The sequence below is a fragment of the Cryptomeria japonica genome, chromosome 4 (assembly GCF_030272615.1).
Source record: "Cryptomeria japonica chromosome 4, Sugi_1.0, whole genome shotgun sequence".
Taxonomy (NCBI): Eukaryota; Viridiplantae; Streptophyta; class Pinopsida; order Cupressales; family Cupressaceae; genus Cryptomeria; species Cryptomeria japonica.
The window spans coordinates 701,421,311-701,447,361 of NC_081408.1; the positions used below are offsets into that span (position 1 = coordinate 701,421,311).

General features: G+C 38.5%; 1 protein-coding gene across 3 annotated transcripts in view; it reads right to left on the reverse strand.

Annotated features, from left to right (window-relative positions):
• Positions 1–26,051, reverse strand: part of LOC131050818 (uncharacterized) — a 221,984-nt gene that overhangs the window by 24,156 nt on the left and 171,777 nt on the right. The window contains exons 14-15 of one of the 3 annotated variants that reach the window (XM_057985101.2): positions 20,438–20,719; positions 19,825–20,003 (exon numbers count right to left, since the gene is read on the reverse strand). In XM_057985101.2, coding sequence (XP_057841084.2) covers positions 19,825–20,003; positions 20,438–20,719 — 461 coding nt within the window. Of the gene's footprint in view, positions 1–19,824; positions 20,004–20,437; positions 20,720–26,051 lie in introns of those variants that run through there. The other 2 variants (XM_059220082.1, XM_057985102.2) reach the window with 2 other exon arrangements.

A 26,051-nucleotide genomic window follows, 5' to 3' on the forward strand; every position in this document is an offset into this window, starting at 1 on the left:
ATCGTACGGATCACTTGATTGACAAAATGAACTAGTCGATCACTCGTGATCTGGATAGGGATCCCAAATCTGGTTACGATTTGTTCGTATAGGAACCTCGTCGTACTGATGGCAGTGTTGTCGGAAGGAGCACTGGCTTCTGCCCACTTAGTCAAGTATTCTGTGGCAACCACTATGTACCAGTACCTATGCATGTTACTTTCAAGGGTCCCACAAATTCCAACCCCCATCTTTTGAACAATTGTTGTGGTTGGGAAGGAAACAATGGCATAAAATCTCGCTTGAGGGGTTTTCCCGCACATTGGCATGTATCACACCCAACAACCCATTCACGCACATAGTTGTGCAGAGTTGGCCACCATAGTCCTACTAGTAGTCTCTTCCGTGTTGTGACATCAGGTCCCATGTAACCTCCAGCAAGCCCATCGTGTGCACCCCAAGAATTTCTTCTTCCGTGACACATTGCCAAAGGATTTGGTCGGGCCCCATCTTGTAGAGTAGGCCATTGATTAATTGGAATGTTTTACTTTTCAATGCCAACTTACACCGTTCAAGGTGGACAGATACTCGCCAATGCTCTCGTACCAGGGAGGTAGTGCGCCGATTTGTAACAAGTGAGCGTCTGGGAAGTCCTCATTTACTCCTTTTGCCAGTTCTCCGGATTTGATCCTCGACAGTTGCTCGGCAATTAAATGACTCTTTCCGAACCGTACCACAATGGTAAAGGTGAATTCTTGAAGCAGCAACAACCATCGACTCACCCGTCCTTGAATTATTGGATTGTTCACCAGGTACATCAGAGCTTAGTGGTCCACATAAAAGGTGAACGGTGTCGCCAGGAGGTAATGGCAGAACTTCTATACAGAGAACACCATTCCAATTGCCTCCCTTTTTGTCGTACTATAGTTTTGTTCGGCCTTAGAGAGCAAACGACTAGCGAAAAAAATAGGGTGATCTAGTCCCTGTACGTCCACTTGTGCCAAGGTGGCACCAATGGCATAATTGGAGGCGTCCACGTGAATGTGGAACTCCTTGTCCTAATTAGGGTATGCGAGGATTGGTGCACTCACCAGTCGTGATTTTAACTCCTTGAAGGCTTCTTCTTGCATCGTTCCCCACTTGAACGGTTCTCCTTTCCTTGTCAACTTGTCTAATGGACAGGATACTTGCACAAAGCTCTTGATAAACCTCCTGTAGTAGCCAACATGCCCAAGAAAGGACTTCACCCCCGTGACATCCAGTGGACTCTCCATGTTCACAATCACCCCTATCTTTGTAATATCCCTTGGCTAATCTGACCCTGTTTTGCTTATTTGAACCCCAAGGAATATTGTCAAACACTTGGCATACAATGTTTGAAGCCACTGTTATGAATTTTTTATTTATCTTCTCTAGGTTTGTAGGCTGCAAATGAAGTTATGGAAAGCTTCTAGCAATGCAAGGTTGTTATAGAAATGATATATTAGCTGTTTTAGACCTTTCCACACAAATGTAATGACTGAAATTAACTAGTACAGCTAGTTGACATTAAGACAAACACTTGTCATGCATTCCAATGTATACCTATAGCCATTAGGCATTTAAGCAAACAATTGGCATGAAAGCTAAGTGGCTGATCAATGTTGAATGTTACAATGAATGTGGAATATGCAGCTTATATCTCCATTAAACATATGCAACCTCCAAGTATTTCATGATATAATCATAATAGAAAATGATGCAATGAAGTAATGATTTTCTAATACAATGACCATAGATAGAAAACCTGGAATTTCAATGGCTGCCTTGATATATTGGTTTGATTCTCCTCATATGCAAATCCCTTGTCAAATATATATAGCTGTTCAACCTTTCTAAATCCCCTTCTATAGAACTCAAACTACTGTAGCGCACTCTTCATGCGCACTGTTCATGGCACTGTTCATGGCACTGTAGCGCACTGTTCACGGCACTATAGCGCACTGTAGTCTCTTTCAATCTGAAAACAAACTCTGAAATAAACCCTCCAATCAGCTCAATATTGACTTCTGAATGAAGCCAACTCTCACAAGCATAATCAGATGATATTGCACACCCTCTATATGCTGTTACAATGAAGAAGCCATGCTCTCCAATGCCGACAAGCCTTGAATCCTGCAGAAACCCTTGGTATTCTACACTTCAATGCTCCAGAGAAACTTCAATCAAAAACTCCAATCACATAATCAATCCCCCTTCTCTTCTTTTCAAAAGCCTTATATATATTTCCCATGAAGGTTTGATTTTCTCCAATAAGGCATTAAATCAATTAATGATATTAAATGACATTTAATGATATAATATTTTCACTTTGTCATTTAATATTTCACCTTGGTAAAAAAGCCACAATTAATTAATTAAATGGTCCCCTTTAATGATACTTGGACCCTTACTTAAGTTATAATATAAAATTATATTATAACTTAATAATATAAGCTCAAAACATTAAAGTTTATTTAAACTAAATAAACATTAATATCTCCATTAATATTCAACATTTTTGAACACCGTCTGAACTGGGAGCTGATATGATGAAGCTGCATATGACCATACCCCCTTTACTAAAAATAGCAGGGGTCCATCTCTAACATCCCAAGACTTACTAAAAATAGGAAGTAGAGCAAATGATGTCCGAATGATGCCAAATGAAGACCAAACTGAAGCGCTCTGAACACTGGAGATGATACCAATCCTCAAAAGACCCTCTATCCAACACATTAGCCTACGAGGGTCAGGGTAATAGGCTAATCTCACAAAATCCAAGTCTGCTAAAATGGGGACATTACAATCTTGTCGAGGTCCGTCTTCAACCCTTCCTTGCACACAATGTGCCCCAATAGCTTACCCTGTGGTACCATGAATCGGCACTTCTTGGATTTAAAGGAAAGTCGGGCCCGCCTACATCTCTCCATGCACTCCCTGAGTGCATTCAAATGGGTTTCCTACTTGCTATAGATAGACCAATCATCCAAGAATGCCTTGAAGCTTCCGACCGACATCCCCTCAAAGATGTGCAATATAATCTATTGGAAGGTGGTCGGGGCATTACACAGTCCGAACGACATGCGATTGTATGCATATACTCCATCCTCCACTATAAATGTTGTTTTCAGCTTATCTTCTTTCACAATGCTGATCTGGTTATATCCAAAAAATCCGTCCAGGAACGAGTAAATCTCGTGGCCCGCTACCTCCTCCAAAATATTGTCAGTGAACGGAATTGGGAACAGGTCCTTGATAGCCATAGCATTCAAGTATCGAAAGTCCACACATATCCTGATCTCATTTGCTTCCTTCTTTAGAGAGATGAAAATTGGCAATACCCAGTCGCTAGTTTCTACCTTAAAGATGATTCCGACCTCCAGCATCTTTTCAATTTCTTCATTCACCTTTTGCTGCATAGTGTTTTGAGGTATTCACACATCACCCCATTGCAAATGGGGACCCCTACTTTTTCGCTTTCTAGGTTAGTCCTCTTAGTTTAGTTGTTAGTTGTTGTCAAATCTTTGCTATTAACCTTTTGTTCGCAATTGCTCAAGAGCTGGCCAAGTCTTTCTCTTTGAGATGAACTGAGGTTTAACATTCCCTTTGCCCAGCCAAAGCATAATCCCTTCCACTTCTTCCGATCCTATCAGTCGATGCCCAAACACAATCACTCCCATTTTCATTTCCTTCCATTTCCACCTCCCCTAACACACTTCACTTCCATTTACCATACATTCTAACTCACCTACCTTCCTATCCTCTATCCTCCATCCACCTTTTTTTACCTCCATGCCTTAAGCTCCTTCACATTTCTACATAACCTACCACTTCCATGTCCCTTGCCTTACATCCCATCTTCTAACCTATACGTTTACCTACCTAACCCTCTTCCCATCCTAGTATATGCATCCACTACCCTTCATCTACATTTACACCTACTTTGTCCACACCTACATCTTTCACCCTCCTATCTCTATACCCCTTAGCCTACCACATCCTAACCTCTTACCTACTTAATTATTCCCATTTCCCACCTTTATTCCTAATTACCTTCTTCCTACCCACAGCTTTCCACCTTATCGCCTACCCCCATCCTAGCTTACCCATATCCTATCCCTATCCCTATCCCTATCCCCATCCCTATCCCCATCCCCTTACCCTTGCCCCTTGCCCCTTATAACTTCCATTATAGCCTACATCCCCTTTACCCTTTCATTACCCCATTATACCTCCCACTCCACTTTATTCCCCAACATATCCCAACTCCTTATAACCCCCGTATCCACCTTCACTTACCCCTCCCTACATCCCGCTTCTCTTATCCTCCCCCTTCAATTCCTTATATCCTACTCCCGTGACTATTCCTTACCACTCTTTTCCATCCCCCTCATTGCCTTTAATCCCTTTCTACCCTGCCATATATTACTGGGCCCCACAAATTCTAAAAAGGAGATCTAAAAGGTTTTCTTAAGACATAGTATTTCATTCTTCTCTCTCTCTACCGTATAACTGTTTGGGCCCACAAACTTTAAAGAAAGAAATTTTAAAAGTCTCCACATGCTTTGCCACATCGTTGCTTGGGCCCCACCAAACTCTAAGGTGGAGATTTAAAAGTTTTAAGACATTTTTTTGAGAGAAAGAAAAGAAGAAAGCATCCACCTCACCATTTCCTTGCAAGGTGTGGAATTAATGATAAGGAAGCTGGCTCTTGAAATTAAAGACGTGTCCTTTAGACCAAAACCATAGAGATTTAAAATTAAATGAAGTAAATTAAAGCAAATTCAAAATCAGAGTATAAAAGAGCAGAAGCAGATAACAACATAAAGGAGAAAATCCATATTAGAAATAAGGGAAATCAGATTCGAAATTTATTTCCAGATTTGAGAAAACATTGTTCTCTTTCTAGTATCTTGATCAAAATATGTTTGTTTCCAGGTCTAATGGGAGCAAGGATGCATGGAGCATGGAACGAAGGAGATCAATACAGGGAGAGTGAAGAACTCAGAAATTCAAATTTTAACAAGAGTGGTGGATATCCATACAATTCAATCACAGATTCAGCTCAGTTCAGATCTAAGTGAAGTTCATGTGCGAATTCATTTCATATAGGCTGCATCTATACAATGGGATCAACTTTCAAAGAAGAAAGTGACCTTGATGAGTGCTTGTTCAGTAAGTCCAAGATTGTACGAATGAAGCCTACAAAGCTGCTTCAAAACAGATTACACAAACCAAGCCTTAAGGACCGATTTCATGAGGAGCAACTAAGTGATCAAAGTGGATCAATTTAATCATCTGCTACAAATGAGGCACCAGATTGATCTTCCTTATAAAATGAAGGTTGGCAAATTACTTAAAAAAAAACTGCTCATCAACCTGAGATCATGAGGAGTATTTAAACAATGTAGGAGGAAGAACTATAACTACACTTGGAAGGGAAGATGAGGCGAACATGAGAAGTCAAAATCAAGAAGGAAGTGAGTTGGATGAAATAAATTAAGAAGTATTTCAACGAGACCCCAACCTAAACAGCTGGAAGTTGAAAATACAAACAAGGATGAAATTCGCTCTTACAAGTCACAAAGATGGAGGTTAAAATCTAAGTCTCAAAGAATCGAACCTCCAAGAATGTAAATTGAAACGCTCAAGTATTGAAGTCAAAAGGATGAGCAAATTACTATGCAAGATCAAAAGGGAAGCAAATATCATCACAAATGCCTTGTACACTGCTCTAAGTTTGGAGCGAATTTTTCCAAGCAAGTACCTTGCTAAGGGTTAGAGAGAAAAAGTTTAATATAGGTCCTGTCCTTAGGCTTGTCATAGAGCGAAAATGCATTATAGGTCCTGTCCTTAGGCTGGTCTTGGAGCGAATTCACCTCTTGGAGCTTGTCCTTAGGCTGGTCTTAGAGCGAAAACTACATCGTAGGACATGTCCTTCCAAAGGACATTGGGCGAAGTTGTTCTCCTTGCTGATGGTTGACCGAACTTGGAAAATATCTTCGAAGCAAACTTTGGTATGCCTTGTCCTTACCTTGGTCAGAGAGAGAGGTTTTGTTATAGGTCTTTCCCTCATCAAGGACACAGACCGAAATGTATTATATGTCATGTCTTGTCCTTAGGCCGGTCATGGAGCGGATTTAATCATCATAGGGCCTGTCCTTGGAAAGGATATAGAGCGAGCTCCTTGTCTTGATCTTGGTCCCCAGATAAAATGAAACAAATTAATGATAACGTACCTTGCAAAGGCCAGCCAGCAAAAAAATTTCATATGAGTCCTGTCCTTAGGAAGGATGATCAGCGAAAATTTCATATAGGTCCTGTCCTTAGGATGGTCAGGGAGCGAAAAATTTCATATGAGTCTTGTCCTTAGGAAGGACGATGAGCGAATCTCTTCATATTGGTCTTGTCCTCTCAAAGGACGATCAGCGAGCTTCATATAGGCCTTGTCCTCGGGAAGGAAAGAGAGCGAACTTGATCATTTTAGGCCGTCCTTAGCAAAGACACACAGCAAAGTCACTACATCAAGCAAGTCACATGTACCTTGTATGAGACACAAAGCGAGATTTCTCAAAACAAACATTTTGGCGCCCAAAGATAATTCAAAATTTCGAATTGATGGAAGGGAGAGTTACCAAGTCGGCCAGCATCAAGAATAATAATTCATGTTTTGTTTACACTAGATCAAATCGGGCTTGCATCAGATCTAGATCGCATATAAAAGGGAGCTCATAAGCTCATTTTAACATCAAACTAAAACATTATCTTCCTTTTATCAGCGAATTTTGTAAGCAGCTCCAACAGTCAGCGAATTTCAAGTTTAAGACAGCGAAGTATATTGGAGAAGAATTCAATCATTAGCAAGGCGAATTTATCAACGAAGCAATAATATCATTCTCACAAAGGCGAAATCAGACTTTGAAGGTGCAGACCTGATGATCAAGGAAGACAGATCTCATCATTAGACAGCTCAGATTCACCCTTAGACAATAAGGATACTTCCTGGACAGTGAATTCACATATCAAAAGGAGGAATCTCCCCTATAGAAACACATATCAGACCTGCAAATGTAGAATAAGAAATCAAGTCAAAGTGGGAGTGTAAAAATGTTATATATCATGTGAGATTGATACCCATTTGTTTGTTTTGCAGGAAGCAAGGAAAGAAATCAAAAGGACCAGGTTGGAGGAAGATTGGAGTAAGGATCTAAAGGAAGAGATCATGCAATCACCCTAAGGCAAGCAAGCAAGGATGGAAGAAGGACCCAGCTACATCAATAATTCTCATCATCATCATCACATTAATCAATTGAATAATGTTGACTATCAAGAGATATCTCTCAACATCCCTTCATGATGATGAATCAACTCAAGTCTACAAAGCACAAGATTGAGGTGGCATCCCAGTCACTACTTCACCATTCCGAGGGTTCCACATCAGCATGTCTAGATGCAATGTACCTGACTCACCAGTGATGGCACAAACTTCGAGGCAGCTACCTTTATCATCTATTGGTCATGCCAAAGTGCTGTAATTATTTTATTGGCCAGACTGAGTTTGTTGTAACAAACCCTAATTAGGGTTTTCATTGTAAAATCTTGGCCATTGATCTTAAATTGATCTGAGCCATTAAATTGTATTGAGAGCACTATAAAAGGCTCAAGCTCTTCACCTGTAAAGGTTAATAGTTAATAATTGGAGAATAGCTAATAGTTAGGAAAGAATAGAATAGCAATTAGAATAGAGTAGGAGAAGGCAAAGATTGTTTCCAAACATGGTTGTAAAGAACAACTGATTTCATTGAAGTTATGGTGAATTTGATTTGTTACTTCAACAACTTGGAGAATTGGAGGATAGCTAATAGTTAGAGTAGGAGAAGGCAAAGATTGTTGCCAAACATGGTTGTAAAGAATAACTGATTTCATTGAAGTTATGGTGAATTTGATTTGTTACTTCAACAACTTGCATAGTCTTTGCTTCTCAATTTGCTTTCATATAATTAGATTGAGTGGAGGAATTTGCGGAATGTATTTATGTGGAATCTGCCTAATCCATACCACTAGCCTCTTGCTGCTTGTAAGAGCGCCTTGTGTGGTCAACTGGAATGTTATGAGCATAACTTCGAATCGTTCTACACTCATTGCTTATGCATTAACTTGAATGGTATTGATTCGAACATCTTAGAAACATCCTTAGAAGATTGCACCGAGCTTGTGTCAAATTGTTCATTTTGATGGTGAGACCTCGCTCAGTAGGATTCCATCTAATCATTCACTCATCTTCCTACATTCTTAGGATTAGAATAGATTCTCTCAACCCTTCGTCTTTTGCCATTTTTTCAATTCAAGTTAGTCTAGGACAAAGAGCATCGCCCAATTGAAATATCAAATGATCAAGTTCCAACAAATCAAACATTCAAGCATTCGAATGTAAGTCCCCTTGTGATTCCAGCATAATCACATCAACCAACAAAGCTTATCCACACGTAGTGGCCCTACATTCATGAACCTTGGAGTCGTCTTGAATGATCCTTAAGCTAATCTTCAGCATCTGAGAGATTTTATTCAAGAGAGGATATGATACTTAAGGTATTTTATTCTGTGTTCGCATGTGCCTAAAAAACACGCTCAACACATAGTTCTTATTCATTTTGTACGGCCTCCTTCATACGGGTTGGGCACCCGGTACGAGAGGTATTCTATGTACGCACAGTTCCAAGGGTATCCCTTTCAGTTCCTTGTACGTCCACGCGAACACATCCTTGTATTCCAGGAAAATTTTAAATGCCACCACTTTCAGCACGGGGTTCCAATCGTCCCCGACTAGGATTACCTTCGGATCGGCATCATTCCCCAAATTCACCTTCTTCATGTTGGACTCCTCATACTTGATCGCTTTGTCCCGTTGGAACCGGTGTAAAGGTGTATCATCTACCCATGCTACACCCTCACGGTACTCCCCATACTCTGGGGGAAAAGTTGTGTCTTCCGTACTGGCACTTGATTCCCCGATCTCGTAGATCTGCAACATGTGGCAATCGGGCTGAAATACTTCATAGTCTTCCATTTGCCAATGGAAGAGCCCGGTGAGGGAACTTGTTTCATCCTCTGAGCATCCCTCCAGTTCCAAAACCCCTTCGTCATCAGGTTCAATCCTTTCCCTACCATTCTGTGAGCCCCATTCCCAATTATGTGAGTCCTCTGAGTCTGAATCGCACAATGCCAATTCCTCACTTACGGCTTGATTCCTCAGATCGATCACATACTTCCAGCCTTCACTCTCAATGGAGAGTGTGTTTTTCTTCCAGTTATGATTCGCCTTTTCCATAATCATCCAACCCCTCCCTAGAAGGGCATCAAAGGCCTTTTTCTCCAATGGTATGACCACGAAGCCAAGAAGTGCTAGGTACCGACAACAACTTTTTGTGCCATGAGTGTCCCCAAGGGCTTGATTCCATGCTGATCGGCACCGACCAAGTGGAATGTTGATGGCCGGAGAGCTGGCTTGCCTAGACCCCTCCATGTCTCCTCTAGTAACACGTTCACTCCAGAGCCACTGTCAACAATGGTGATCGTCAATTTTTGTCCCATTATCTCCATCTCGACCATGGTCGGCTTCCGACCAATGCTTATGGTGAGCAACATGGGGTCCATAGAAGACATACCAGGTAATTTTGTTGCCGCCATGGGCTCTATGCCAGATGATTTTGTTATTGTCTGACGGTGTTCCTGGTTGGCAATTTTTTCACCGACTATATTTGTAAGAGCCATCTTCAATTGTGGCATTGTCTGCAAAAGGTCAGACACCCGTATGGGTACGGTGGTTTGTAACATCTATTTGATGATAGTTTACTCAGACTCTGGCCCGAGTGGGGTACTAGCAGTATTGTGTGAGGTCCTTTGTTCTTCAGCCATCGCCCAATCCACATCAACCTTAGCTTTGCGGAGTCTCTCCTCCATACGAGGATCGGGGTAAACCGCCTTCTTGCTCTGCAATCTTGTGATTGCCAATACCTCCTCGTTGAGCTCCTTCACGTCCAACATATTTACTCCCTTCTGTTTCAGCCAGTCAGTGTCCTCACGGTTCCTAGGTCCACACCATTTGCACAACAAACCTCCACCATTGTTCTCACTCTGACATTCTTGAGCAAAGTGGCCCCACTCATTACATTTCCGACATTGGATCATGGGCCACCCCCTTGCATCATATTGAATTTTTCTCCTTGGCGTGTTATTGTTGGAACAGTTGTTCCCGCGCCAATTATTGCGGTATCCTCCTGGTGAAGCCTCCATGTTTGTTGATTGTTTAGGTGGTGTGGCTGGTTGAGTAGCTTGCTCGCCTTGAGTGTAGAGCACTTGTGTGCTCCGTGTTTTTAAATTGTACGAGCATTCCTTAGTGGAATGGCCCAGTACCTAATAGATGTCACCAAAAGATTTCCTTGAACATGTTCCCTTCGTATGCCCTTCTTCCTTGCAGTAGGTCCACCAAAGTTCTTTGTCGTCTCTGCCACTCTCCTTATCAGCCTTCAACTCCATCATCCGCAACATGTCATTCCGGAGAGCTTGTACAGTTTTGGACTCGCCGTTGCTACTTCCGTCCGTATTGTCATCATCACTTGCCCTCTGTTTCCCCTTCGATATTTTACTCTCGCTTTCAATATCCATCGCTCTGTTATAAGCCTCGTTATATGACGGTGGAGGGACTACCTTCATCTTCCGCCTGAGGGACGATACCAGCCCCTCGACAAACCATCTTTTCTTCAGGTCATATGTCAGCTGGTTCTCCATTTTGTTCAATAGTTCCTTCAACCTTCGGCTATAAGCCCGGACACTTTCACTTTTTTCCTATTTGGCATTGTAAATCTCAGCCACAATATTATTGTCGTCACACAGTAGTTTGAATTCCTCCTGGAAGGCCCTGTTCAAATTGTTCAATGATGTTTTATGTTGGGCATCTAGGTCTGTGTACCAATTAATTGCTATCCCTCGAAGGGTGGCTAAGAAAGCCTTCAACCATTTATCCTAGTCGTCTTGGCCATTTGCCTCCCAAATGGTTATGCATGTCTTGCAGTGTCATACGGGGTCCTCCGACTTGTCTCACATGAACCTTGGAAGCTTTTGTTTCTCTGGGGTACTCCGGTTGTGTGCCATTGCCTTCGCTTGGAGGGTTTTATGTGTTGCCTAGAAGGTATTATGTGCCGCGTGAAATGTACCGTACGCATTCGACCAGATCGGACTCAATTGCTCCGTGCACAAGCTTTCTATGCGTCCACCCGCGTCCTCTGTGCCTTGGTCACCCTCCCTCCTATAATCCCTCCTTCTCGTGGTTTCTAGTTCTGGCCCTCCTATTTTTTATTGTTCCACCAGAGACATTCCCAATTCAGTACAGGTTATTCTCAAAAAGTTCGGCGACTTCACCTTGTAGGTTGTTGCTAGGAATAATCATTATGTTATGTTGTTATATTATGTTTATGTTGTCGTCGGTAATAATGAGTTACGGCGGTCAGTTAGTTAGCCGACGGGTAGGTAGTTGGAGTCGCGACGGTTGTGTCGCACTGTCATGTCCCCTCCTTGATCGTCATATATATATATATATATATATATCAATTATTGTTATTAATTAATATAATTATTACTAAATAATGACTATTTGAAATTTATTTAATTAATTAATTAATATTTATTAATTATTACTAGTAATATCTTTGAAATATTCAAGTAAAAAATAAATTAATATTATATTATAAACATAATTTGATGGAAAAATTGACATTGATGATAAATAAGATTGTATGCTTACTATGTTCCGAGGATGCCTTACACATACATATGCAGTAATATATATGCGGTGATAAAATCAGTATACTGTATAGTGATAACATCAAACAGTGGTCAAATTAAGTGATAAATATAGGTGACAAGAACAAATAATAATATATTTCATAATATTTAAAAGATATTCATATAAATAAGATTCCTCTTCACGTTCTATGGTGGATGCAAAGACTATCAAAACTGGCATGGAAACAGTGGAAAGCCACGTCTTAAGAGTCTTAACATGGTCAAAGTTGGTTGAAGATCGGTGATAACCAAAAACCAAAGTCTAAGATCTTTGATAAAAACAAAGGAAATATACTTATCGTGGTCAAAACATAAATCACATAAGATTGAATTTGGTTTTCTCCTATGCGCTGATAATTACAAATCATTCTATGAATCATTTTTTTAACTAATAGTTATGAATAGCGGCGATGCATTTATAAAAAGAAAAGTTGGAAGGGACTTGACTCTTCGTGAAAAGGTAAGGAAGGGTATATGTATATATTCAGATTTTGGTCCCAAGGGAGGACATAGAGAATAATACAATTCTGAAAAAGTATAATTTAGACGAGAATAAATGAATCGAACAGCAATATAAAAAGACAAAAGAACTATACAGATCAGATCAGAACTATTATTAATTACAGACAGTAACATACTTGTTCTTGGTGGTATGCATGAGGTACGCTTAATATGTTTGCTTAATTTATGAAGTTTGATAATATTCTTATGCAGAATTTAATAAAATATAAATGTAGATAGTAATACAATAGTTATATATATAGATATTACTATAATAATTATAATTACTATAATATTTTTTTAGAAATTAATCTGCAGTAATGCATAATAATTTATACAATTAGTAATTAATAAATATGTAAATGATTTATAATGAATCAGAATAAAATTAATTTTTTAGTATGATAGAGTTAATTATCCATTGGGGTAGATGAACAATTTACTTAGTAGCTAGTTGATCGATTGAACTATGGAATATCACCAATTTGAATCACGTTAAAATAGATATGTCTCCTAATCAAGCTAGTTTAAGTCATAAGTATATTGAAATAGCTTAATTATGGTTAAAACAAGCCTAAACCTAGTAGGGGACATTACACGCACCCCTTCGGGTATTATATATTGTGTACCTTTTCTTCGAAGTAGGATCATGTTTGTCGTGTCAGATGTAATGTTATAAGCACTTATTGTACATGGACTGTGGAATTAATACAGAGGCTGGTTATTTAATATATTTCCATTATGTTCTGTGCATTTACTTTCTGCATTTAACTGTTTACCCGAGAGGGCAAACATAGGTCTCGTACAACCTATTCATCGCAGTTGGATTGCTCTGACGGATTGCTCTCGGACCGAGTTCTGGATTTTTCACTCGACGTCAAGTGAGCAGCCTGGTCAGCGAGATCCTCCTCCGCTACATCCGGCAGTGGCAGGTTCCTGGCAACCCTTACCACCTTGTTCCACATACACGGTTTCTGTCTCTCCCGACTACGGCTCCAATTCGCACTCCAACTCTTGCTTCGCCTTTCTGGACTCTCTGGGCCTTCAGCAATCTCTCGTAGCCGACGTTTCCGTTCGTTTTGTTCTCTGATACGTAGGGATCTCCGTACCAACCCCTCGCCTTTCTCTCCGTTGGTATCAGTATGTCGTCGGTCTTTATTGGGACATAGGGGCATTAATTGTTGGGGGTACGGCGTTTTCTCGTATCCCTCTCTTCCTCTTCCCTATGACTTCGTTCTTTGCACTGTTGTAGGATTTGTTGCCGACAATGTTCACGGTTGGTTTCTTCCCATTGGTCTAGGAGTTCAATTAAATTTCGTGCTAACAACCTCAGAAGGCTCCCAAGCAGATCAAAGATAGGTGTGTTGACCGTGAGTTCACCACGTATCGTGCCTTCAGGAACGGCTCTCTCTCGAGCCTCCCTCTGCACGTACTGTGTGACAAAAACCTCCCACAGATCAACCAAGTCCTCTATCAATTGATTCTCCCGAGCTTCTGCCTCAAACACTTCTTCGTGTGTATCACTATCAGTAACGATCAACTGCTGATTGAATGGTCAGCCCATTAGTGCCTATCGCCTGCCGCCATATTGATCTCCAGAATTCGAATCGGCAATGGCACCAAAATGTTTACTCCATACGGTGAATTGTTCAAGTTCACAGAATAAACAGTAAATGCACACAGAACATCTAACTAGCGATTACGATTCTATTCAGAACATTAATTAAAGTAACAATCACAACGATATGGCAGAAAGATGTTTTCTTTTATTGCATTGCAAAATCTAGTACATCAACGTTTTTGTCGGGGTTTCCTTACATTGCACTATATAAGACACCTAGCAGTTGGCGGAGATGCCAACTGTCACAACTGTCGACTAACCCCTAGGGGAACCAACGGCTGTCTTATTACACAAAACATAACTTAACCAAACTATAAGTATTAGCCTAATTGTCACCTAACATCGTTCTTCTTCATTTATTGATTTTCTACTCAATTGAAGAGATTAGTCCACACTTCGTTGGATAAGAGTAAATGTATTGATATCATCATGTGGAATCCTAATTCCTGATATAATAGTTAGCTGACAACTATTATGGATTTATGATGATTGCCTTTGAACATAATCATAATCCATAGATTGCATATTACAACAATTTACATCTTCCTCTTCCCTGGTCTAGTCAAAACTTTGGGAGAGGTTCTAAACTTTTGATAATCACATTTTAATCTTTGATACCGATAGCATGATATTTCATCATTGATCAATGATATTATGATAGTGATAATTCCAGTTGTCTAAGTTCTCAATTCTGGTCTCCACTCCTAGAGTCCCTCGTTGTAATCAATTTCTTATATGACGAGAGATCCCACTAACTAGTGGGGGTTTGGGAGTGGAGACCCCAATGGGTACGAGGGGCAGCGATGGCAAGCTGCACAAGGTGTTAGATGTGAGAAAAAGCTACTGATTGAAGAGGTGCATCTATGCTTATAACTACCCAAAGTCGACAAATAATTAATACATGGTCAGATAAACCATATTATTGAAACATAAAAATAGGCATTGAACAATAACTACATATGCTTGGTATGGAGAGGGAAGTTGAGATATGTTTTAGGAAAGTAGTCTTCCTTGTAGCCCAAAATGTCTTGAATTTGCTTTCATCTATGCATGTAGACAGCATTGAAGATAAGGACTGATTTGGCTTGATTTATGAGCTGTCCAGAGACAGATCGATATTTATCCAGTATTAATTTGCATTCTAATTTGTTCCAGGAGCATGGTGGAAAATAATATTGTCAACTGCAAATCAAAACCATATAAACCACTGCCTGCTCTCTAGGGCTGGTGCCCTGGAGATTATTTTGCTGCAGCTATTGAAGATGGAGGTGTTCACTTATTATGCTGAACAGGTAAGCAAATGAATCACACTATATTGGGAAATCCTACCTAAAGATCCTCACAACCAATTGCTGATCCTGGCATATAACATTCAAATGGCTTTCCTAGTGTCCTCTAAAATGAATAAGAGAAAAGAGGTGGCAAGGAGACTTGAATGTCATGCTAAAATGTCCAACATGCAAAATAAAAATGTTGTATATCCATCCAGAAGTTCTGAAATGTGCAACTCCTTATAGAGATGTCATCTACAGCATTTTGCTTCCGATTTTAGGAAAATTATTATGGTAGTTTTCCAATTAAAGCAATCCAGTTTATGTTTTCTTCATTAAGCCTAATGTTACATGTGATGTCCCCATCTTTGACCTAGAAAGCTAACAATCAATAAAATACTCTTGTGGTCAAGGAGTGGCAGACCTTGAGCACCTATAGCTAGTTAGAAGGAAGTCAGAACTATATGTATGTAGCAAACAGATATCTAGAGTAATAAGATATCCAGAAAATCATGAAGTCTTATGAATATAACAATTTTCCTTAACATTATGAGATATGAGGTTAAAATCCAAGATGAAGGATGCACCACCAAGGCAATGATGATTATCATACCAAGTAAGGAGTGCAACTCCATTGGATCTATACAAGTGATACAAACATCAGACAGAAGATGATTGCAAGAAGCATAAAGATAATCAAAGCAAGTATATAGACAATTCACCTTTAGTCACATACATCCGATGAAGAAAGCATAAAGTTGATCATCCTTGCATCTAGATTCTACTATCGATATACAATCAGAAGATTTGTCATCAAGTGTTCAGGAGCATCAACATAATAAAAACATTACTAGCATCGGATCTTCCATCATGATAAGGATAGATCAAACAAGAGAAGACCGATAACCAAGCATTAATAAGGCCATGAGGATATAATGATTGTCTTTGAAGACATCAAACATCATATGATATACAGATCAGATCAGATTGGTGATCGGTGAATAGATCGATTAAGGGAGAGTAATGTATCAATTGAGATTACAAGCATTTTGCCAAGTTATACAAGTATCGATTAATCAAGCTCTGACATCGATAAATACTAAGAGATTATAATATCGATCCAGTAAAGTTGACTAATCGATGATTAGTCTTGTCTATCAACAATCAAAGTTATCATAATCGATTAAGATGGCAGTGCTTGACTCATCGATTAATCATAACAAATCAATAAACAAGGAATTGTTATTAAAGTGGCTGCAATTTAGATAAATGGCAGCTTGTTGTAATATCAGCGATTACTAAGCCATAAGACACGACCTGACTAGCAGATCAGTAGTTATGAATGTAATGTCCCCATTTTGCGAGCATCAGAGTTTGTAAGAATTAGCCTATCATTTGACCCTCGTAGGCTAACAATTATTGATAGAGGGCCTCGTGTGGCAGTTACTTGGTGATTAGAGACATTACTCTTCAGCTGGATTCAGGTTTTGGCCTTTGCACAGGTTTTTTGACTCAGATTGGCACACTTACTATTTATAGTAAGTTACTATTTTGGGAGAGTCAGGGTTCCTATTAATAGAAAGACACCTGAGCAGAGCTTATTGGCAGTGTCAACCTTGATTGGGCCTTTGCAGCTATTTCTAGACCCAGTTCCACATACTTACTATTTATAGTAAGTCACTATTCAGGGTTTCTATTTTTAGACAGGCATCCAATCACATGGAGAATGGGGAGAGTCGACTCCTGGCTCAGACGGTTTAGCAATCAGACAAGTACATCAAGAGATATTAAAGTTTAAGTGACTTAAGTGATTTATTTAATATTTTAATATTATTATAAAGTTCTAAAGTAACTTTATAATAATAAAGTCACTTTAATATAATAAAGTGCGTTAAGTGAATAATTTAATGTAGGAATAAATCTTTTATCCCACATTGGCCAGGAAGGTGTTTGAGCTCTCTTAAGGAAAGAATAAAAAGAAAGGCAAGAGTTCATTCTCGGCATCCAGTTGATGAATAGTATTTTGATTGATTTTTATTGCGGAGCCTAGGGTTTTCGCAATTTTCTTCTTTGATCATAGGAAACGAAAACTTCCTATTGATAGCAATTTTGAAGGTGTGAAATAACACCTGAATTATTGCAGTTGTGGGAAAGAATACTTCAGTTCTTTCATTTGTGCAAATTCGTGAAGTTTTCTACAAGGGTTTGAAGTTTATTGTTGGAAAACATTTATAATTGGTTGTGAATCATCCTTCTTTGGCACATGGAGTTATATCATTCTTGTTGGGAGAGATTATCAACAAATTATTCAAGGTTTTAAGAGCAGATTGCAAGTTTGTTCTTGCTGCTACAGTGCGCATGAACAATGCGCGTGAACAGTGCGCTACAGTGCCGTGAACAGTGAGCATGAACAGTGCCGTGAACAGTGCGCTACAGTGCCGTGAACAGTGCGCATGAACAGTGTCGTGAACAGTGCGCTACAGTAGTTGGAGTTCTATAGAAGGGGATTTAGAAAGGTTGAACAGCTATATATATTTGACAAGGGATTTGCATATGAAGAGAATCAAACCAATATACCAAGGCAGCCATTGAAATACCAGGTTTTCTATCTATGGTCATTGTATTAGAAAATCATTACTTCATTGCATCATTTTCTATTATGATTATATCATGAAATATTTGGAGGTTGCATATGTTTAATGGAGATATAATTTGCATATTCCACATTCATGGTAACATTCAACATTGATCAGCCATTTAGCTTTCATGCCAATTGTTTGCTTAAATGCCTAATGGCTGTAGGTGTACTTTGGGATGCATGACAAGTGTTTGTCTTAATGTCACCTAGCTGTACTAGTTAGTTTCAGTCATTACATATGTGTGGAAAGGTCTAAAACAGCTAGTATATCATTTCTATAACAACTTTGCATTGTTAGAAGCTTTCCATAACTTCATTTGCAGCCTACAAACCCAAAGAAGACAAATAAAGAATTCACTACAGCAGCTTCAAACATTGTATGCCAAATGTTTGACAATATTCCTTGGTGTTCATATAAGCAAAACAGGGTCAGATTAGCCAAGGGATATTACAATGAAAAGATCGATCTAGAAGAGATGTGACTCATCAAAGGATGCCATCCTTCCTGTTTGGGACGTATAAGAGCAAGTTCAAATACATTCAGCAATCATCCAATTTGGAAACTTATCTCTTCTTTTATCCATTCTTGGATCTCCTCAATTGAGCATCTGCCATTTGGCATATTATCGGTCGCATACTTATAAAGCAAGATCAGAGACAGCACCTTGTTGCATAAATCAATCAATTATATCAGACATAGCAGCATTATTCAGAATTGCACAAGCATATCGACGTATCAGACACACCAAGTATTGCTATAAAGCAATTATTGGAAATCGATTGCATGATTTGAAAAGCCGTATTAGAGACAGTGATACAATCGCTCTAAGCGACTATAAAACAATATTATAGCATATCTCCAATTGTTAAATCAGAGAAAGCTATCAAGATCATCTTTACATGATTGTATCAGTTTATATCAGATATAGCAGTGATCTATATTCAATATATACATTATTCTTTGAAATAACATTATTATTAGCTCTATCTTATCAATTAAATAAGTTTATAAGGGGTATCATATATTGTAATTCATAGTGATATTTGAGACTTGAAGGAATGAAGTCTCTTGCAATTGATCTTTGCAAGTTAATTTTCCCTATTTCCTAAGTGTTAAATTAAGGGGACATTACAAGTGATATCGGAGCATTGCATTTTGTGGTTATATTGCATTATTCCTAAATGGGACATTACATTATCACCTCCGGTAATGTTTCTAGACATTCACTTTATATCATATGATGTTTGTGGAGTGCATGTTTTCTTATTTGATATTTCTTGTTAGATTTCAATTCCTTGCAAAGGATTTACGTAGTTGCTTGACAATACAACATAATTACAGATAAAATATCTGTCCAGGGAACATTAATTAGTGAGATTGGCAAGTTCCTAAGAGAAGGAACACATTTGTAATTTATGAAGAAAAAAAGGGCAAAACATTCTCTTTGCAATCCAGCAATAGCTTGTCTATGTAAGTCAATTTCCAGATCCTGATAAATGCTCCAGCTAGAAACTACTAAGGGCCGCAAGTGGCAAGTTTGATTATCTTTGTTTGGTTCTTCAATATATTATTATAAAGTTCATAATTTCCTCTCTCATATATGTAGTTAAGGAATCATGAAACTTAGAGCCTACCAAGCATATTATTGCAGTAGAGTTACAACTGGGATGTGTTAATCGTCCGTGGAAGAAAAAATGGTGAATCATAACAGGAATGACTCAGTTCTTTTGAGACAATATAAAAAATTACCCATACTAACCATGAAAATCGGATGCAATTTTTATTATCTGAAAACAAAAAGGAATGACCATATCTTCAATTTCTCAAGACTCTAAATTAGTTAAGAATATTGCCTTCATATTTTGTTCTATTATACTTTCCACATTTTTAAACCCATTCCTTGAAAAGAATCTTAGGCATTATTATTATTTTAATGGTTCTCAGACATTACCCTGACAACTCCACCAAATCCTCTTGAATTTGGTTGAAGAAAAGTGTGCTTGTCATGAACTTTGGGCCAGTGACACAAGAGTTCAAATGATTTCACATCCCAAAGCTTAACATCTCCATCTTTACTCCCAGTCAAAAATAAGCTTGTACCAGGAATGGCTGATATTCTTGATATGCTTCCTACAAGACAAGAACAAAAATACATTGGAAAGCAGTTAAAATAAATATTTCATTCCCCCAATCATTTTTTTTGTTGATGTGTAATTTGGTATGAAGATATTTCTATTTTGTATAATTCAACTGAAGAAGACAAAAGGTCACACTAGCTACCCAGAAATTAGGTTACAATAAGGTGAAAGTTGAAACATATCATCTTCCAACCATAACAAGACCACCTCAACGAACCTATACAATTTTCCACCAAAACAAAACATTTGTGATACTGATTATAAAACTCTTTTTCTAAGTACAATCCTGTACTTAGCATCCCAAATTATCTTCACCTTCCTAAAACTACTTGGACAATTATCACACTGACAATAATAAAAAACAGTGAGTACACAAACATTTAATATTTAGCTTATGAGAAGGGACAGCTAATTCACAAGTAGTACCTAGGTGTGCCTTTGGTAAGTACCAAATCATCCCATTAGAATTATGTTCACCAAGCTTTCTGGGTGGGCCAAATGCTTCTTTTGTGTAATGTACATCTTTGAGACGGGAAGATGGAAACATGTTTTCTTCTTTAATATGCTTTTTCCGTTTAGTTTTTCCTGTTGTGATGAAACGAAAGTCATGCACCGCAATATCACCCTCTTTACCCCCTGTAACAATCAAGGGTGATACAGATCCACTTCCGACATCATGATCAAACACAGCAAGAGAACGAGCACCACCTGTACAGGATTGAAATAATCAATATAAGGAATTATAGACCCTCATTAATGATTCTAAAAATTGGACAGTGACTAGTAAACAAATAAGCAGAAATTATAAAGGCTTGCAAACTGATCTCACATTCATTTATCTTAACTAATATTCTCTTCTCAATCAGAGGTGTTATTAAGAAAGATACCAAAGGGCACTATATTAGCAGCACATAATTTTTATTTTTCAACAAAAAAATTGTCTGCAATTCTATCAATTTTCTATTCATCAAATTTAAAAATATAGTGGCCCGTATTTCTTTTTTTGTCAAGGTTAATTAATGATGAAATCATCTCAATGGGAGATGCCAAAAGAGCTTTCTAGTTGCTTCAGCCTGTTCTTTGCATGTTAACTATGTTACTAATCTTTGTACTAATTCATGTTTGTATTCCCCAGTTTGAGTTTGTCAGTACAAACACACACACACACAAGAATGTTATTTTAAAGTTTTAAACTAAATGAACATATTGTATCATATTTAAAATATTAAACTTAAATGTATGGGAAAGCTTAATGAATCTGCACCATATGTATTTTTCAATTCTTCTATCATGGCAAAGCAGATACACACTTTACAGATGTCCATGTGTAATGTTTATATCAAGATTTGTTTGGTTGGAATTACATCTGTAATGTATTATGTATATCTGCAGTTGCACCATATAAACCCGATGCAATCTGTATATGTTATGTCTGCAAAATGCATATCTGTAATGTAATGCAATATATCTGCACCATACACGTTTTCCAGTATTTGAATACCTTGTAAATACAAATTCCAGGCAAACAGATCCTGGCAAAACAGAACCATAAAGATTGAAAATCTATCAGGTTTGCTGCAATGTTAAAAAAATGCACCATAATTTGTTTTGGGTTTATCAGGATCTGCTGGAGACAAACTCACAGTGATTTCATCATCCCCATTGTGATCCCCCAACCACACCAAACTGAAATTCAAACCAGGTTTGGATCAGATCTGGATATAGGGCTCCTATCTGACAAATCGGTACCATAGTATGTCAAACTAAAGTAGCATGAACTTCACTGAACAGGTTAGTGTATAATTTTAGTGGAAAGTCATTGCCATTGTACGATTGATGAACCTCAACTAATCAGCCACTACAATTAGTATTTATTGCGAAACTGTTTTATGCGCTGAATATATCATGTACTTGTTGATCTAGTTCTGTACTTCTAATGAAATAGCAATCCCATTTTGTGGTTTGCCACTTTGAATGTCAGGTATTGAGTTAAAACTAATGTGGCTATGGTTTGTTACTCATGAAATAGCAATCCCATTTTGTGTTTTGCCATTTTGAATGTCAGATATTGAGTTAAACAAATAGTGTGGCTATGGTTTGTTACTCCTACTTGGCAAACACCCAATACAACAACAAACTATAAGCTTCTTTTACTATCTTTAACTTTATGTGATACAATAGGCACTAGCAATAATTAAAAAGGATGCTGTGCATCCTCCCCTATCATTGAACACAACTAAATTGGAAAGCTAGTAAACTATAAGACTGTAAGAACCTATTTTAATTGAAATGTATGGAATGAGATCCTAGGACATTTAGTAAATAACTGAATTTTACTATTTGTAATAAAACACATAAAACACAAACAAATACTTTATTCAAATGTGCTAGTTTTGGTGGTTCCATATGAATTAAACAGGGAGAATAACCAAGGGACAGATAAAACATTTGAACATAGCAACAATCAATATAAGACCTAATTAATTTTCATCATAAAGTTATGTTACCCCAAGTTTCCAAGATGGATTTTTTTTTTACCATTTTAGGGAACGGGGGGACGACAGAGGTTATATAGATAATCATAACAATGTAACATTGATAAATCAGAAATCTAAATTGAAATCTAAAACTTAAATCATTCATGAATCAGAATCATCAATCATCATATTGCCATATACATTATACATAGCAATTGAGTTGAAAAGAGAGTTGAAACTTGAAATTCATAAATTCATATGAATTCGTAGCTATAATTCATTGAATCTAGAATCACTGTCAATATCATACATATAATTACATCAATATCAAAATGCCCAAAGGCTGCAAGTTTCAATGTATCATAAACAAGTCAAAGAATAAAAGAAAAACAAAGAAACTATGCTGCTGTCCCTAATCTTCATCAAATCCAGAGTCACTATCATTGTTAGCCTCAACCTCAAAGGTTTCATCATCCAACGGAATCCCAATCAATCCCTCCTATTCCTCCTAATCAACTTGAGTGGCATCTTCGGGATTAATAGCCCACCTTGATGCTGGACTCTATCGAGACTCTAGAGTTTGATGATCCTTAAGTCGCAGAGTACTATGCGCAGCCAGTAACTTATCTGCTCGTCTAGAGGTAAGCCTATTCTTCTTGATGGGGTGGATAAAGCTATATGTAGGCCTGTTGTGATCTATTTCACACATCGCTCCATTGCAAATGGGGACCCCCTATTTTTTCTTTTAGGGTTTTGTCTTAGCTCTACAAGTTTCATTAATCTTTTCATTAAGAGTTTACAGTTTAGAGTTTAGAGTTTAGAATTAGAATTTTTGAGAGTCGCCCCAAGCCAAATAGAGAAACCATGCTCTGATGAGTGTTTGGACATCATCAAAGTACTCAAAAAGCCCGACGGATGAAGATCGCAATTCCTTTGAGTCAATTCTGACAACGTTCTATTTTTAGAAATTCTACTTTTTTGCTTTCTGATTTTTGGCACTTTGGGACCAATTCGAGAAGCAGTTTTTTCGGCTTGCTTTTTGCTTTTTGCCTTTTGTGCTTTTTTTGCTTTTTTGAAAGTAGGATTAGGGTTTGGTTCCTCAGGTTGTGGCATCAATGCCCATGTCTTCAGAATCAAAACATTATGTCTCTAAGTTTAAAAAGCAAGGAAAAAGCAAGGACTTAGGGTTTTGTTCCAGAAGATTAAAACATAGCAGATCAAAACTTGAGCATGGTGATAGAAGAAAGGTTGAAGGATGGCACATGAATTTATGGTCAAATCAATGTCAAGTTAGCAGCCATCCACTTTTCTCATAGTTTGGACATGTGCATAAGACCAGCCATCAATTCTACCCAAGGTCTAGACATGCCAGATGAACTTCAAAGTCTAACCTGCACTAAGTAATGCAATGTCCGATGGAAGGGTTAAGTCCACCCAGCAGCTAAGAAAGGCAAAGGCACATGAAGGATGAACTCCGACCTGCACTATGAAAGGGATGTCTAAACATGGGGTAAAGTCCACCTCAAGCATGCAATGTCTCACCAAGCCTCAAGTCCGCCCTTGGACTGTCCAAACAATAGGCAAAGTCTGCCTAGCATATGGGAGGGATGGCACAACACCTAGCATGTCTAATGAAGCCCAAAGTCCGCCATGTCCACAAGAGCATGAAGTTCGACCTGCAGCAAGAAAAGATGGCTAGACATAATGACAAGTCTGCCTAGCCAAGAGAATGAATGTCCACACAAGGGGTAAAGTCCGCCCAGCTAGTGAAATGGTTGATCAACACCAAAGTCCGCCTTGGCATGATCAACATCAAAGTTTGCCTTGGCATAATCACCTTCAAAGTACCCAGCCAGTTGAAAGTGTTGACTCTCAGAAAAAGAGGAAGGCAGTTAAAGATTCTTTGGCTACAAAAGGAAAGAAGGTTGTTAATGAGCAACATGTTCAGAAGAAGCAAAGATCAGAGCCATCCCATTTTGCAACGTCAAAGAATGTAAGCAATGTATTGATTATTAAAGATCAGCCACTTGATGAAATAGAAATTCCTTCTCCAATTCATGAGGGAAATATGATGACAGTCCATCAAGAAGATGAAGAACCACCGTCTCCTATAGGCATAGAAATATTGGAGTCGGATAATGAAATGGATATTATGGGAGATGAATTTCAAGAGGGAATGATTTCCGCTCTCCGAGGAGGCCAAAATATACCATGTGAAGAGAATGATCAGGAAGAGGAAGGCATTGAGCAGCCTACAGTTCCTGAATGGATGAAAGAAAGATTGAAAGTAAAGACACTAGTAGAAGCTCAAGAAGAGGAAGATGACACGGCTGATTTCTTGGCCAAATTAGAAGAGGTTGCTGCAAAGAAACTTGCAAGGAAATTTTCCACAATCCAGAGAGATGAAGCAAACAACCGTACAGTCCAAATTGTTGCACCAAAGGTAGACAAGGCAAAAGAGGATATTACTCCTCCAGAATATGAGATTACCACTTTTGACTTAGGACCTACTACAAAAGGTCAAGAGGTGGAAGACTCAGACAATTCAGTTGCTTCCATGAAGGCAAAAATAAATAAAGAGGTAAGAAAGAAAAGAGAGTACAAAAGGGAGATTGAGCATCTAAAGGAATACATTCAGCACCTGACTAAGCCACTTAATCAGGGCGATGCAGCAACTCCTCCACTTTTAAAATCCTCACAGGAAACAATTGGAAACTTTGAAGAAGAAAAGGTGATAGCCAGAGAAGCTAAAGAGTGGATGGCAGGCAATAGAGAAGAAGCAGCCACATTCGTTGACAAATTGAGGCTGACATATGGGCAGACTTCCTTCCTACTCTCCAGAATTGCAAACATGGTGGAAGCATGGGCTGACCTCCAGAATATTCAGGACAGGATTATCCCATGCCTTACAATATTGAAAGGCATGAATAAACAAGAACTCATTAATAAGGAGATAATTGCAGTAGGGGTTGCCTATGACTTTAATGCATAGCATTGGGCATTAGTTGCATGCAGCTAAGTAATGGAAAAAGTAAAGGCTAAAAGTGTCAAGTCTAAGGAGCAAGTTAAAGAGACAAAATAAAATTCTCCTAGTAACTGTTGATTTGCTTGAAAAGGATAGCATCCAAGAAAGTGATATGCGGCTGGAAAACCTCAAAATCAGAACTCAGGAGATTTTCTTCACCGTCACTAGACCAGTCCCGAAGCAGAATTTGACCAAGGCATCAAAATTCTTGTCCATTTGAGATGCCTTCTAAAAACAAGAGTTGGAGTGGGAAATTGCTTTTGTCACTTATGTAGACGACTTGGATGGATGGGAGTACAGGATCAATATGTTGCCACTTGTCACCATGTACAAGGTCGGCTCAAGTGTGTCCAGATTCATTGAACACATTGTTGCTCATGAGGATAGGGACGTGCCTTCCTAGGAGATGGCTAATAACGCCACTTGTCCAACATGCATTTGCCTCTAGTTTTATTTTTGGAAAATCTATCTAGGGTTGTGTTGTCTTAATCTCAGTTGTTGATCTTAAATCAATCTCGGCCATTCATTCATTTTTCAT